Here is a 13,716-nt window from a genome sequence, read left to right as displayed (position 1 = left end):
TAGCTGTAAACTACAGAGCGCAGGCAGCTCCCCCTCTGTCCAAATGTGCTGGAGTTCCTCCGACCATAACTGGCGCTGTAGCCACAGGGGCACACTGGATCCTGGAGACTGCAGCGCTTTCCTCAATGTCCGACTGCCAGTGGGGCGAACTTTGACCAACCACCAGTTAGCTAAATTATTTCGAAGCACTTACTGTCACTTTTGTTTTTAAATATATATATATGTGTGTGTTTTACATGAAACGAGATGTGGTTTATTTATTTACTAAGTTGGCTGTCGTTGGTGATACAGATATCTTTCATCACACTAGCAATTGGTGAGTTTACTTTTTGAAGTTGTTAGCTACAGTAGCTAGCATCGCCACATTACCTTCTTTCACACCCAGCCTATCGATGCATGCCAATTCGGCCTGGGCTCAGGGATACAAGCAAAGTGACAATCAACAATGTGGCAGAATAAACTTTAACTTGCCAGTTGGGATAGTAGTAGAAATGTAGTTAACAATGCTAGGCACATAACGTAGCGTGGCAAATTCCTATAGCTAGCTACATCTAGTGTGTGAGCTAACAGCCAACTGGGTAGCTAACGTTAGTTGTGATTCACAATCCAACCAAGAGAGTTAAGCAAATCTACTTGTTTTCACGTGCAAAGTTAATAACTAATCCCTACAGTAATATATTGGCTCACCTGCGGCGTTTCATCCAGCCTGCAACTGGTGACAAACCTTACCCAATGTTAACTACCTATTGCTGGTCCATACCTATTGCTGGTTGTTGTGCAAGGGGCTAGTAACTAACTAGTTAGCGAGTATATTTACCACAACACTGCTATTTACAAAATCGCAAACTAACGTTATTGGAAAGCCAATCGTATAACGCAATAGTTGGATAGAAATGTCTGGCACGTAACTGTTCGACGGTTGCCCTAATGTCACGCCTATATTCCAAGCAGCGGAGCTGAGTGGTCGTAAATCCCGCTTGCACACCGCTCCATTCATCGAAATCGCAATTTAGCCAACACTCATCTATTTTTGTGACTACCTGGACCTACCATTTCGTTTTTAAGTATTGAAACCAATGATTTCGTCATTTCAAATAGGCTACATGTCGTATTAAAGAGCATATACAGTGCATTTCCACATTTTGTTACATTACAGGTTTATTCTAAAATGGATGGGGGGGGGATCCTCATCAATCTACACACAATACACCATAATGACAAAGCGAAAACAGGGTTTTTAGAAATGTTTACAAATTAATTAAAAAAACATCTTATTTACATAAGTAATCAGCCCCTTTGCTATGAGACTTGAAATTGAGCTCAGGTACATCCTATTTCCATTGATCGTCCTTGATTTGAGTCCACTTGTTGTAAATTCAATTGATTGGACATGATTTGGAAAAGCACACACTATATAAGGTCCCACAATTGACAGTGCATGTCAGAGCAAAAACCAAGCCATGAGGTCGAAGGAATTGTCCGTAGAGTTCCGACACAGGATTGTGTTCTGGGGAAGGGTACCAAAACATTTATTCAGAATTGAAGGCCTGCAATAACACAGTGGCCACCATCATTCTTAGATGGAAGAAGTTTGGAACCACCAAGACTTCCTAGAGCTGGCCGCCCGGCCAAATTGAGCAATTGTGGAGAAGGGCCTTGGTCAGGGAGGTGACCAAGAACCGATGGTCACTCTGACAGAGCTCCAGAGTTCCTCTTTGGAGATGGGAGAACCTTCCAGAAGGACAAGCATCTCTGCAGCACTCCACCTATCAGGCCTTTAAGGTAGAGTGGCCAGACGGAAGCCACTCCTCAGTAAAAGGCACATGACAGCCCGCTTGGAGTTGGCCTTAAGGCACCTAAAGGACTCTCAGATCATGAGAAACAAGATTCTCTGGTCTGATGAAACCAAGATTGAACTATTTTGTCTGAATGCCAAGCGTCACGTCTTGAGGAAACGTGGCACCATCTCTACGGTGTAGCATGGTTGTGGCAGCATCATGCTATGGGGATGTTTTTCAGCAGCAGGGACTGGGAGACTAGTCAGGATCGAGGAAAAGCTGAACGGAGCAAAGTACAGAGAGCTTCTTGATGAAAACCTGCCCCAGAGTACTCAGGACCTCCGATTGGGGTGAAGGTCCAACAGGACAACGACCCTAAGCACACAGCCAAGACAACGCAGGAATGGCTTTGGGACAAGTCTCTGAATGTCCTTGAGTGGCCCAGACTTGAACCTGTTTGAACATCTCTGGAGAGACCTGAAAATAGCTGTGCAGCGACCCTCCCCATCCAATCTGACAGATTGCTCCGCTCCACTCACATACTCTGATTCCAAGGACCAATGTTTTGTTTAAAGGCGAATTGGCTCTGGAAGCCAAAACAGCCAAATACTCCCCTCTGTGTGGGAACTCTAACCATATAAAGGTGTGTACTAATTTAAATAGAAAAGTATTTCGCGCTGATATGAAGATACACTCCTTATGCTTCCAAAACCGTACCGCAACCGATGCGTGTTTAACTTTCGGGAAGATACTATTGTCAATATTAGTGATATGGGAAAAAAAGTCGATAGGTAGATATCGGGATATTATTTTTGATGATCGCAATACCTTTTAGAATAGTGAGAATTGCAATACATATCGCTTCGGCACCTAAGTATCATGATAATCTTGAGCACCCTGGCAAATCCTAGTCAATAGGTGCTAAAGCAGTTAGCGTGTATGAATGAATGGGGTAGAAGTCATCTGGCTTATGCCCTTGTTTAAAACCAGTCTACTGGGCTAGTAGGTTTAGCTGTGCAGATGGGCTGACAAATTCTACACATTTTTGACTTGTTAAATGCATGCGCATCTGTAAACTTAGAAGATAATACTAGTTTGAAAGTCGAGTGAGTGAACTTTTGTCACAGGCTGTTTAGTTTTATCCTAAAATCCAATCTGATTGGACAGCTGTCACTTATTGTCCGGCATGTCTATTTTAGCAACTAATGTCATCAGCAATGATGTAGTAATCACCAATAACCGGTAAATGAATATAGTCCATGTGGATTTAATGCGAATGTGCGTCAAAACAGCTCTTGAATCTCTTGTTCAAACAGTGAGTGAGTTGGCACTGCAGGCAGTGAGGTGGTAGAACGAAGAGAGAGAGCTGTCCGAGGCGGGATAATAAATAAATAAAAATGTCTGCCTGTCATGCCTCGCTATGAGTTTCACCGGCACTTGGGCATAGGGTTCAAAAGTGCACTCTGTGTGTTTAGAAGGCCGGGTGGGCATGGAGTACTTTGCCTTACGTGACGAGATGCAGATCCTCCGTGTGTGTGTGTGTGTGTGTGTGTGTGCTGTCACCCCCTTCTCTTTGACGTAATTGTTCTGACTCGTTTTAGTGCTTTTGCCTCAAGTAGCCTTTTCTGGAAGCATGTTAGTAAATGTCTGATTCTGTCTAGGCTACCTTCAGTTTTTCAGGGCTTATTTTGGGTCTTGTGTATGTGTTTGTTTGTGTGTGTTTACTGCCGTGAATGTTGTTTACTTATTCATCAATCGATCTCATCCCTTGTATGTCACAGTGCTGTCTATGGACAAGCTGGTAAATGCATTTTGTTGGTTGTTTTTATTTTATTTATTAGTACGTCTCTCCTCCCCCTCCCCCAGCTGCTGGCCTGTATTATTTGGCAGAACTAATAGAAGAGTACACAGTTGCCACTAGTCGAATAATAAAGTACATGATACTGGTGAGTAGTTTCTCTTGGATGATCTCTAACACAGTGAATTTGACCGATCATTTCCTAGAACACTTCGGCCTACAGTGTACAAATTCAAACTACCTCTCTACAGTAACCGATTAGTCTTACAGCCTAAATATCTTGGTCACCTACTTGTACATTCATCTCTTCTGAACAACTCTCCCCTTCTCCCCTTTTTAACTTGTTAGGTGACCCAGTATTCCCATATGTCCTAGGCCGCATTCAAAATGTTGCACTACTTTTGTCCAGAGGCCTATGAATAAAAATGTTGCACTATATGGTGAATAGGGTGGCATTTCAGATGCGTCCTATACCGCAGAGGGGAGTAGTACTACTAACACCCCTCTGTGTACTGTACTTTAGTTCTCTACAGGTGTTCTGACGGGCCTGTACCTGTTTGAGGGCTTCCCATGGCTGATGATGGGCTGTGGTCTCTTCACCAACCTGGTGTACTTTGGCCTCCTGCAGACCTTCCCTTACATACTGCTGAGCTCACCCAACTTCATTCTCTCCTGTGGTGAGCATCAGAGGCAGGCAGCAGCTGAGGCAGGAACAAGTGTATAGTGGCGATAGCTTTTCTAGATGTAAACGGCAATCGATAATATGCAGGGCCTGGAGTTTCTTCCCTGGTCATGTGGCCTAATTGAACTGTTCGGTGCATGCACTGTAATTTAAAAAAAAATACACTTCATCCCTCCTACATCTTTGTCTTTCTCCCCCCCCGCTCTCCCTCTTTTTCTCAGTATTGGTGGTGTTGAATCACTACATGGCTTTCCAGTACTTTGCTGAAGAGTATTACCCCTTCTCAGAGGTAAGCCTAGGACGCACACACACACACCTCTGAGGTAAACCTAATCTGTGTTGATTACTCCTGAGCTCTTATGAGCAAAGTATTGCAGGGTACATCATATTTTATTTACTTAGCAAATTACATAATGGAACTCTGAGTGATGGCTCAAATACTCAGGGTTGGGTAGGTTACTGTTCCAAATGTAATCATTACAGTTACCAGTTACCTGTCCAAAATTGTGATCAGTAACATCATTTATGGATTACACCAACTCAGTAGCGTAATCAGATTACTTGCAGGTACTTTTGGATTACTTTCCCCTTCATAAGAAGACAGTTTTTTTGTTGTTGTAATCAGTTACTCCCCAACCCTGCAAATACCTCACCTAGGGCAAAGACAGTTGCGATGTGTAATGGGAATATTTAAACTGAATGAAGTTAATATTCAAAGACTGAGGACCCGAGGATTTATCATTGTTTTCTCTGAACACTGATTCTGTTGTACGTGACAAAGTCACTGCTTTTTCTTTTGCCCTTCATACAAAGCCTCTCAGGCCGGTGTTTACAGAACAGCCGTCTGCTGATTAGGACCTAGTAGTCATAGGCTATATGTTTCGCTATGATCAGGAAAAACTCTGAGCCCTAGTCGTAAACTCTAAAGGCTGAGTATTTCCTTGTCAGGAATCACTCCTGGCCCTGTAGCTCCTCTCCTCACCTCCGTTTCTCCTCAACTCCATATCTTCTTCTCCCTGAAGGTCCTGGCGTACTTCACCATCTGCCTGTGGATCATCCCCTTCTCCTTCTTTGTGTCGCTATCGGCGGGGGAGAACGTGCTTCCGTCCACCGTGCAGCAAGGAGGTGAGCTCTTAAGGCGAAGTCTGAAATGACACCCAATTTCCTGTGTATTGCACTGCTTTTGACCAGAGCCTTATGATACGGATACCTAGTCCTGTTCAGTAGGGCACACACTTAATTACAATGGAAAACGTTTACCAGGAAAGTACGTTTCCCCCTATATAACTAGTTCCGTTAAATGTTGTTTTCTCCCTGCTGGACCCCACCCAGATATAGCACGTTCAGGTACCATTCCCCCCCAGTTGTTCACCTCTTAGCCAACCAGGTTATTTTACTAAAAATGATTTAACTCTCTTTCTCAACAACTTATCTGGTTAGATAAATTCAACACATTTCAACTTTATTTTTCTCCTCTCTTTCCTTCTCTAGATGACGTGGTCTCAAATTACTTCACCAAGGGCAAGAGGGGCAAGAGGTCTGGCATCCTGCTCATCTTCTCTTTCCTCAAGGAGGCAGTGTTGCCTAGTCGACAGAAGATGTACTGAGGCTCTACTCGGGGGGGTTGGGGTGGTCGGGGGGTGGTAGGGGTACAAGGGTATATTTGGGAAGGGACGAAAGGAGAGGTGGAAGAAGAGCTCATCGTACCAGAGCAGACGAGAGCTTCCCGTTATTGCGACGGACTAGCAGCAGTGTGTTTACAGAACTTGTCCATCTCTCATAGTCGCTCTCTTTCTCCCTCTAGCGCTGTCTGCATCTGAAATGGCACTCTGTTGCCTATATAGTGCACCATATAGTGAATAGAGTATCCATGGATGTCTGTGATGATGGTGACTGCAAACAAAGAACTGAATGCCTCCCTGGCTCCTGTTCTCCAGCTACAGTAGGTGTCTCAAATAGGCTCTCTTCTGCATCAGATTATTCTGTTCTGTTTTAAAAAAACAACTAAAACCAGTGTTTCTTATTGGACAAGTTCATGTTGTCCCCTCTGGGTTTTAGTCAGTTGGAGGTGGAGGGCAGGTTGAAGGGGGGGAAGAGGGCAACAGGGTTGGCGTGAAACGAGGCCTAGACCGGATCACTTGTTTGCGTCCCAAAGGTCACCCTATTCCCTACATGGTGCAGAGTCCCATGGGCCCTGGTAAAAAAAATAGTGCCCTATGAAGGGAATAGGGTACCATTTTGGGAAGCAGCCCTTGTATTGTGTGCTGGGTTGCTACCTCCCTACTAGTATGGGGTCGCCTACTAAGCCAATGTTTGTACGTGGCCGCATAGGAACAAATGAGTTTTTCTTTTGTACCGTTCAACAATCATCAATGACTCCATGGCTCTCAAACTGCTCATTCTCTTGAGCCATTCAAAAGAAGAAAAAGAAAGCTTAAATAATACAAGTGATTTTTCTTTTGTATGTCAATTGATTTAAAAAAAAAAAAAACAGAAACAAACTAACATGCCCACGAATACTTATGAATCTGTGATAAGGTAGTTGACGCGCAATCATTTTTGTACGCTTGTTATGGGTGAATCGGGTAAGTTTGGCGAGAGAAACTGCGAAAGTGATGTGTAACATTGCTATTAAAGAGGCTGTTATATGGTGTGAGACTCATCACTGACTGTGTGGAAGATAAATGGTATTTTCGCTGGGGTATGGAATTATTGGATCCCTTGATAAAGATGAGCAACAAAAACTAAAGTAAAAAATACTAATACTGAGCTAAAATAATGTGTTTATACTAGATGATGTGGTCTCATTGTTTGACAAGTAACAAAAAAATAATCACAATTATTGCACGCCCTGCTTTCAATACTCCAGCACCCTCGCCCTTTGCGAGGATAATGGCACGGACTTTTTCTAAATGTTTTATGAAATTGGAGAACGCATTGGGAGGGATCTTAGTCCATTACTCTATATAGAATCTTTCCAGATCCTTGGACCTCTTTCGTCTGCGCTTAAGGACTACACTCTCCATTTCAAACCACAAGTTTTCAATGGGGTACAAGGATCTAGTATGGGGTACATTGAAAAATTATAGATTTTTTTTGTGGTCAATTAACAATTTCTTTGGATTTTGATGTGAGCTTGGGGTTATTGTGTTGCTGGAAGATTAACTTGCTGCCAAGTTTCAGCCTCCTGGCAGAGGCAAACAGGTTTTTGGCTAAAATGTCCTGATACTCGGTCGAGTTTATGATGTCCTTAACTAGGGCCCCAAGACCAGTGGAAATAGCCCCATAACATCAAAGATCCACCACCATATTTTACAGTAGGCATGAGGTGTTTTGAGTATGTATTTTCATGTCATCTGACCATAGCAACGATTGGAGTTTACTAAACGACGTTGGCACTTGAATTTGAACCTGTGCTATGGTCATATGACATAAAAAATAGAGCTCTTTGGACACGCCCACCAGCGGTGGGTTTGGCCTTCGAAAGAACAATCATCCCTACGGGGGAGGATCTGGAAAGATCATGAATGGAAGAATGGTCTAAGATCCATTCCGATGTGCTATCCAATTCTCATAAAACATTTTAGAAAAAGGCTCAGTGTCGTTATCCTCGCAAGGGGAGCGTGCTAGGGTATTGGAAACAGGATCCAATCATTTTGACCCCTATATTTGTGGTGTTGATTTAACTTGTTAAACAAAATCTCTTTCTCTGAGCAATTGTATTAGTCGTAATAGCCTCCCGAGTGGCGCAGCGGTCTAAGGCACTGCATCTCAGTGCTACTGTAGAGATGTCACTACAGACCCTGGTTCGATCCTGTATCACAACCAGCCGTGATCGGTAGTCCCATAGGGCAGCACACAATTGACCCAGTATCGTCTGGGTTAGGGGGTCGGCCGTCATTGTAAAATAAGAATTTGATCTTAACTGACTGGCCTAGTTAAAGGTTAAATAACTAATTTACAGTATATTTTATACACTTTTTTTTGCTAATCTTTAACAAGGGATCCAATAATTCCGGACCCCACTGTCAGACTTAATCAATGATTGGCAGTGAGGCAGTTAACATTTTACATTTAAGTAATTTATCAGACTCTCTTATCCAGAGCGAATTACTAGGGAGCAACTAGGGTTAAGTGCCTTGCTCATGGGCACATCGACAGATTTTTCACCTAGTCAGCTTAGGGATTTGAACAAGCAACCTTTCTGTTAACCTGGTGTGAGACTCAATATGTGAACGGTTATGTGGAATTACTTTCCTGGGTTGCGTTCACTGGGTATGAATTGTTTAAACACTTCTAACAGAAAATAAGCGTTGTTATTGGACTTATGTTTAGTAATTTCTCCGTTCCAAAAAATTGATCTCCCACTACTGAACTGAACATGACCCTGCTTTTGCAAAGTACTCTATATTGATTGTGTGCTTTCACTATACGTGTATGTTCTGGGGCTAGCGGCAGTTGGGGGGGGCGAAAGGTTGGGCAGAGGTCAGGACATGCCATTGCTGGGGTGTGAAGTGATTCTCAGGAAGTGTGAGCGTTATGATGACAAAGTAAGCGGACAAAACCACAACTCCCACCTCCACCCCCTGCCTTCTTTTGACAAGCTCTCACCTGCAGACCCAGACTAGACCCTGAGGGAGTGTCATCAAGACAGCAGGCCCCCAATTGTGACAAGTGACCCAGGTTACTGTGGTCTCAGCCCTGTGTCACCCCTCCCTTACCTTCGCGCAGGAGACCGAGGAGCTCCAACCACAGAGAAGTAGCTGGAGACTGGTGAACTCAGCTGCTGTTCCACTTATGTATGCATAGCCAGTTTGACATTGGGATGGGGGAGCCCTATAATGACACGAAAGCACTTAATTGGGACAGCAAACCCAGAGTGGAAAGTTACAGGGTAGTCCTTATTTCTCCTGTATTCAACAACATACATAGATAGTATATGACTAATTACAATACCCATTTGTAACCATTTTCGGGAGTTAGCTCTGACATTGCCAAACAATCCTTGTACGCCTTTCATAATCTCTGACAATGTTTTGGGACAAGAATATACAGTATTAATGACACCAGTAATGTTTCTCAAATATCACACCTTTTAATAATAAAAATACTCCTGATATGCAAAATCTATGTTTTGCAGAACACCACTGTCCAATCAGCTGTAATGCTTGGTGACAGTAGAGTCAGTACAGTGTCTCTCCATTACAGTAGAGTACGACTGGGAGAAAGTGGATCTCCACCACTCCTTAAAGTAGAAGTTGCCCCCAACCACAGATCTAGGATCAGATTACCCTACCTGCCATTCTAACCTTAACACTTAGAGGGATGAAATACATCTGACTGGATCATTGGTTAGGGGCAACTTCTACCTCTCCATCCAGTCAGTAGTGGCCAGGCTCCAGCTCCTCAGCCAGGTGCATGGCCACCTCTGTCCAGGGAGAGGTGTTGGGTCCTGGGGAGCAGCCGATGCGCGGCAGATCCAGCACATGGTTGGGCTGGAAGTGGTTGGGCGAGGCAATCCTTGATGGGAAGGCAGCAGAGAACAGCCCCCTCTGAAGGACATCCCAGGGCAGGTTGGGGACCGACTGGGGGGACCCGTCCCACTTGGCAGTGTACTGGGGACGTCCATCCCCACGGGCCCTGCAGAGAGTTATGCTGCGCCTCAGGTCGGGCTCTGGAGGGGACCTCTCGGGCTGGCTGCTCAGACGCACCCCCTGGGGCCGGGAGACAGAGGCCGGCGGGGGTTTGGAGGGGTTGGGGGAGATGTTCCAGGCCTCCCGAGGAGGGGCCCCTGGATGCTGCCTGTGGCAGACCTTGGTCCTCTGGCTTTGTGGCCTCTGGCCCGGGGAGAGACAGTGGGCGTGAGCCTGGTTCCATGTGGCCATAGGCTGGGCCCAGAGGAGGGGAAGGCCTTTCTTATCGGCCCACGCCGTGACCTTCTCTTCCATCAACTTCTGTCTCCCCACCTGAGGGAGGTCACCATAGAAAAATGGACACGGAGGAGAACCAGGTAACAATCGTTAGAAAAAAGGAATGATTCCTTTTTTGATTAAATTCAAGCGTTTGGACAAGCGTAACTCATGAGTAACTTCTTATCAGTAAAATTTTAACAGTAATAATAACTGCGTTGTGTTTTTCCACACAGTAGAGTAGACAAACCTTCTCTATGTTCTCGGCCCTCCTGTGCATGTTGAACAGGTCCTGCCGAAGGTTCTGCAGCGCCTTGCGCCTCTCCATCTCTCTTTTCTTCTCGTTCTGCCACATAGAGTCCTTCAGAAACCTGGCCACAGTCAGTCACACATACAGTCAAGTAAAGTGTCACTTCTGTTAAGAAATAAGCGGAGTAAACTCATTGTCATCTGATAGGTGGCGCCACTCCTAGGCGCCACTCACCCCTCAGCTGATCTATGAATATCTCTCTGACATGGCTGTATTAACTGGTAAGTACACAACTTGTTACCCCTACTACTACACCAAACCTGTCAAACAAACACACACACATCTCTTTCTCTATACCTCTATTTCTGTCTTTCTCTCACACACACACCTGGCGATCCTTCTGTGGCACCAGATGCGTGCCAGTTCCAGAGGTGTGTGTCCTCGGTTGTCTCGTGCACCAGTGTCTGCCCCCGCCTCCACTAGACTCTTGGTACACTCCCACAGGCCCTCGGTGGCAGCCAGGTGGAGGGGCGTCAACCCTGTGTCAGTGGCTCTGGAAATGAACCAATACACGACTCTCTTAAAGTACATCATTACCACCTTCTTCATCTTCACTGTCATTATCACCATCATCGTCATTATAAAGGTAACGCTCATTATAGACATTGGGATAATGTTGTCAGAGCAAGAGATGATGTCGTACACGTTTGGCAGGGCTCCATGCTCCAGTAGGTAGGTGAGGCAGGCATGGGAGTGGGGTCTGCTCTTGGCAGTGAGGACCATGTGGATGGGTCTGCGGCCCAGGGGGCAGCTGGCGTTTATGTCCACCACTTGGGATGCCAACAGCAGCTTCATACACTCCAACTGCCCGTGTAGGCCAGCCACGTGGAGCACCGTCAGACCCTAGTGAGTGTGTGTGTGTACATATAGGTATGCAGGCGAGCGAGCACTGTGTACTCAGACAGGCACAAAAGGGCACACAAGTGCAGACGGATGGACACACGCTCAGACAGACACAGATACTCAGCAGGTCAGTACAGCCACAGATAACATGTTGGAATGCATAAATATAAACAAATGACTAGCACTTCAAGAGATGGGGTTATTGAATTGACATCGAGTCAAGCCGCCAACACAGTGCTTGATTCACCTGTTTGTCGAGCTGCGTTGGGGACAGCGCCCGCTTCAGGCTGAGTCGCAGCCAGTCACGGTCCCCGGAGGTGGCCGCCTGGAACATGTCGCTGTCCGGCGGAGCCTTCACCAACCGCCGCACCAGCACCACCCCACCACCTACCCTGGGCTTACTGGAGGAGCACATTATCCAGTCACTCAATAACAACAATCAGTCCAGGAACAGGTTGAGAATAGGAATAAAAAAAAGTTCGTCTTTAGTTTTTAAAATTATAGTTCGATAGTTGGAAATAAACTAGTAAACCCAGGCTCTGGTTAGCCTAAACGTCTGCCAGCATTAAGGCGACTCCTTGCTCTTGGGCGGTGCGCAACCACTAGGCTAGGCTACTTCAAGTTGCGCTATAACTTCTGATAAATTACAGGCACGAAGGCTTGGCTACAATGTTACAGTGTTTCAACGGGTTAAATGTATAGCTAGCTACAAAGTAGTCTAGCAAGACCGGATACAATTTTACCACATAGTAGCCATCTTTAGGTCGATAACTTTCCGCGTTTGTTTATATGTTCCATGGTTGCTATGGTTATTCTTCATATTGTTCCGCTGTTTTTAAGCACAACAACTCAACAAAAATAAAATTAATTGTATTTATATTACTCAACAACCCAAAACAGAACATTGCAACAGAACGATGCATGACAGATAGAAACTTTCCTATTTAGAATCAATTTGATTCGAACACTTACTTTATCTTTCCAGAATTCAGAAGTTGTCCTTGTAAAAGAGAATGAATTGAAAACATGCGCATTGTTAATGTTCCAGTCCAAGAATATAGAAATATTTTACATGGCTCATTATCGCAGTCTAGTGTGGAAGGCAAATAAATGATGTGAATTTGTGTGTGTGTGTGTGTGTGTGTGTGTGTAGAGGCGTGGCCAAGAAACCCCTCGGGTAGAAGGAATCCGGGCCTGATCCTATTGCTTCTGTTATTGTTCCTCACTCACGTAGCCTACAGACGACTGGGCTTTGTTTTGTAACGGCTATGAAATGTGTTGAATTAAACAAATAGCCCAGTTCACAGCAAAGGCAGTTCTAGCATACTTAATATATATATACTGTATATTATCAGTAACATACATAGTCTTACATCATAAAGAATTTTCCCCATTAAAGTGGTCATCATTTCAACACCGACCTTCCTATCAATGTGGTAAATCGTTTCAGTAGAGGCCTCTGTTTTTTCCCTTTAATGTCTATGATAAGCCTACAGTAGGCTATGACATGACATGATACACGAATCTGGCACATTGGCCCACATGGAATTTGTCTAATTACTAGCCCAATTAACAACATCCAGGTCAATCTAATCTAATGCCAGAGGCCTGAGTGGCACAGCAGTGTAAGGCACTGCTTCTCAGTGCAAGAGGCATCACTACAGTCCCTGGTTCAAATCCAGGCTGAATCACATCTGACCGTGGTTAGAGTCCCATAGAGCTGTACACAATTGGCCCAACATCGTCTAGGGTAGGCCATCATTTTCGATAAGAATTTGTTCTTAACTGACTTGCCTAAAGGTAATAAATAAAAAATCCCCATTTTGCCTTCATGAGGTAAGATGGAGTGTCTCCTGTCATGATACTGGGAAATGGACACTTCCATAGAACCAATGGGATTCCTATAGTTCAAGCCAAAGCCCTGGGCAGAGGCATTGACAATGCATTGGCTGGAGCATGTGTTGTCATTGACCGTGTATGGGTCTGAGGTTTCAGAGCAAAGTAAGTATGAAATCGGTCGATTCTGAATGGAACCAGTATTGGAGGCCTGCCTTGCTGAAACAACCTGGACTCAGGTGTAGACGTAACATAGTAAACTAAAATTTGGGATACCCAACTGAGTATGGTCTGTTATGTTTGGTATGGTCCATCATCTATTTCATATTATGAATTCTAATTTGTTGTGGGCAACTTTAGCTTGGTGGCTAATGTTAGCCAGGCTAGGGATTAGGTTTAGGGGTTAAAGTTAAGGTTAGGTGAAGGGTTAGCTAACATGCTAAAAAAGTATTAAGCGGTTGCAAAGTTGCTAATGAACTAAATGCTAAAGTTATCCGTGATGATATTCGAAAACGCAACTTTTGGGTGGCAAAAAAATTGCGTTATATGCCTACCATCCA

At 44.6% G+C, this 13,716-nt stretch overlaps 2 protein-coding genes across 5 annotated transcripts; one reads left to right on the top strand and one right to left on the bottom strand.

Moving 5' to 3' along the window:
* Positions 1-14: 14 nt before the first annotated feature.
* On the top strand, positions 15-6,909 carry tex261 (testis expressed 261). 3 transcript variants are annotated; one of them, XM_021577847.3, is made up of 6 exons: positions 15-316; positions 3,645-3,724; positions 4,100-4,253; positions 4,480-4,547; positions 5,281-5,383; positions 5,750-6,909. In XM_021577847.3, the coding sequence occupies exons 1-6, from the start codon at positions 247-249 to the stop codon at positions 5,863-5,865; spliced, it is 591 nt and encodes a 196-aa protein (XP_021433522.1). In that variant the 5' UTR covers positions 15-246; the 3' UTR covers positions 5,866-6,909. The 3 variants fall into 3 exon arrangements, with proteins under 3 accessions (XP_021433522.1, XP_090070678.1, XP_090070677.1); XM_090214551.1 differs by having other exon boundaries at positions 94-316; positions 3,620-3,724; XM_090214552.1 differs by lacking the exon at positions 3,645-3,724 and having other exon boundaries at positions 68-316.
* Positions 6,910-9,325: 2,416 nt separating this feature from the next.
* On the bottom strand, positions 9,326-12,465 carry ankrd53 (ankyrin repeat domain 53). 2 transcript variants are annotated; one of them, XM_021577844.3, is made up of 6 exons: positions 12,293-12,465; positions 11,568-11,721; positions 11,121-11,320; positions 10,806-10,970; positions 10,418-10,538; positions 9,326-10,224 (listed from the first exon to the last, which is right to left on the bottom strand). In XM_021577844.3, the coding sequence occupies exons 1-6, from the start codon at positions 12,352-12,354 to the stop codon at positions 9,640-9,642; spliced, it is 1,287 nt and encodes a 428-aa protein (XP_021433519.2). In that variant the 5' UTR covers positions 12,355-12,465; the 3' UTR covers positions 9,326-9,639. The 2 variants fall into 2 exon arrangements, with proteins under 2 accessions (XP_021433519.2, XP_021433520.2); XM_021577845.3 differs by lacking the exon at positions 12,293-12,465 and having other exon boundaries at positions 11,568-11,845.
* Positions 12,466-13,716: the final 1,251 nt, after the last annotated feature.

This window comes from Oncorhynchus mykiss, chromosome 21 (assembly GCF_057628025.1).
Source record: "Oncorhynchus mykiss isolate SJ-2025 chromosome 21, ASM5762802v1, whole genome shotgun sequence".
Taxonomy (NCBI): domain Eukaryota; kingdom Metazoa; phylum Chordata; class Actinopteri; order Salmoniformes; family Salmonidae; genus Oncorhynchus; species Oncorhynchus mykiss.
Note: the sequence above shows the minus strand (reverse complement) of the source record. Positions and strands in the feature narration are given on the sequence as shown.

What these genes read in the sequence shown, in the direction of transcription:
- tex261 (XM_021577847.3), top strand. Translation starts at nt 247, where the DNA reads ATGTGGTTTATTTATTTACTAAGTTGGCTGTCGTTGGTGATACAGATA. An exon ending in TTTCATCACACTAGCAATTG is followed by an intron (nt 317 to 3,644) that starts GTGAGTTTACTT and finishes CCCCTCCCCCAG; the next exon opens with CTGCTGGCCTGTATTATTTG. An exon ending in CAACTTCATTCTCTCCTGTG is followed by an intron (nt 4,254 to 4,479) that starts GTGAGCATCAGA and finishes TCTTTTTCTCAG; the next exon opens with TATTGGTGGTGTTGAATCAC.
- ankrd53 (XM_021577844.3), bottom strand. Translation starts at nt 12,354, where the DNA reads ATGCGCATGTTTTCAATTCATTCTCTTTTACAAGGACAACTTCTGAAT. An exon ending in CAACGCAGCTCGACAAACAG is followed by an intron (nt 11,321 to 11,567) that starts GTGAATCAAGCA and finishes CACACTCACTAG; the next exon opens with GGTCTGACGGTGCTCCACGT. An exon ending in GGGCCGAGAACATAGAGAAG is followed by an intron (nt 10,225 to 10,417) that starts GTTTGTCTACTC and finishes GACCTCCCTCAG; the next exon opens with GTGGGGAGACAGAAGTTGAT.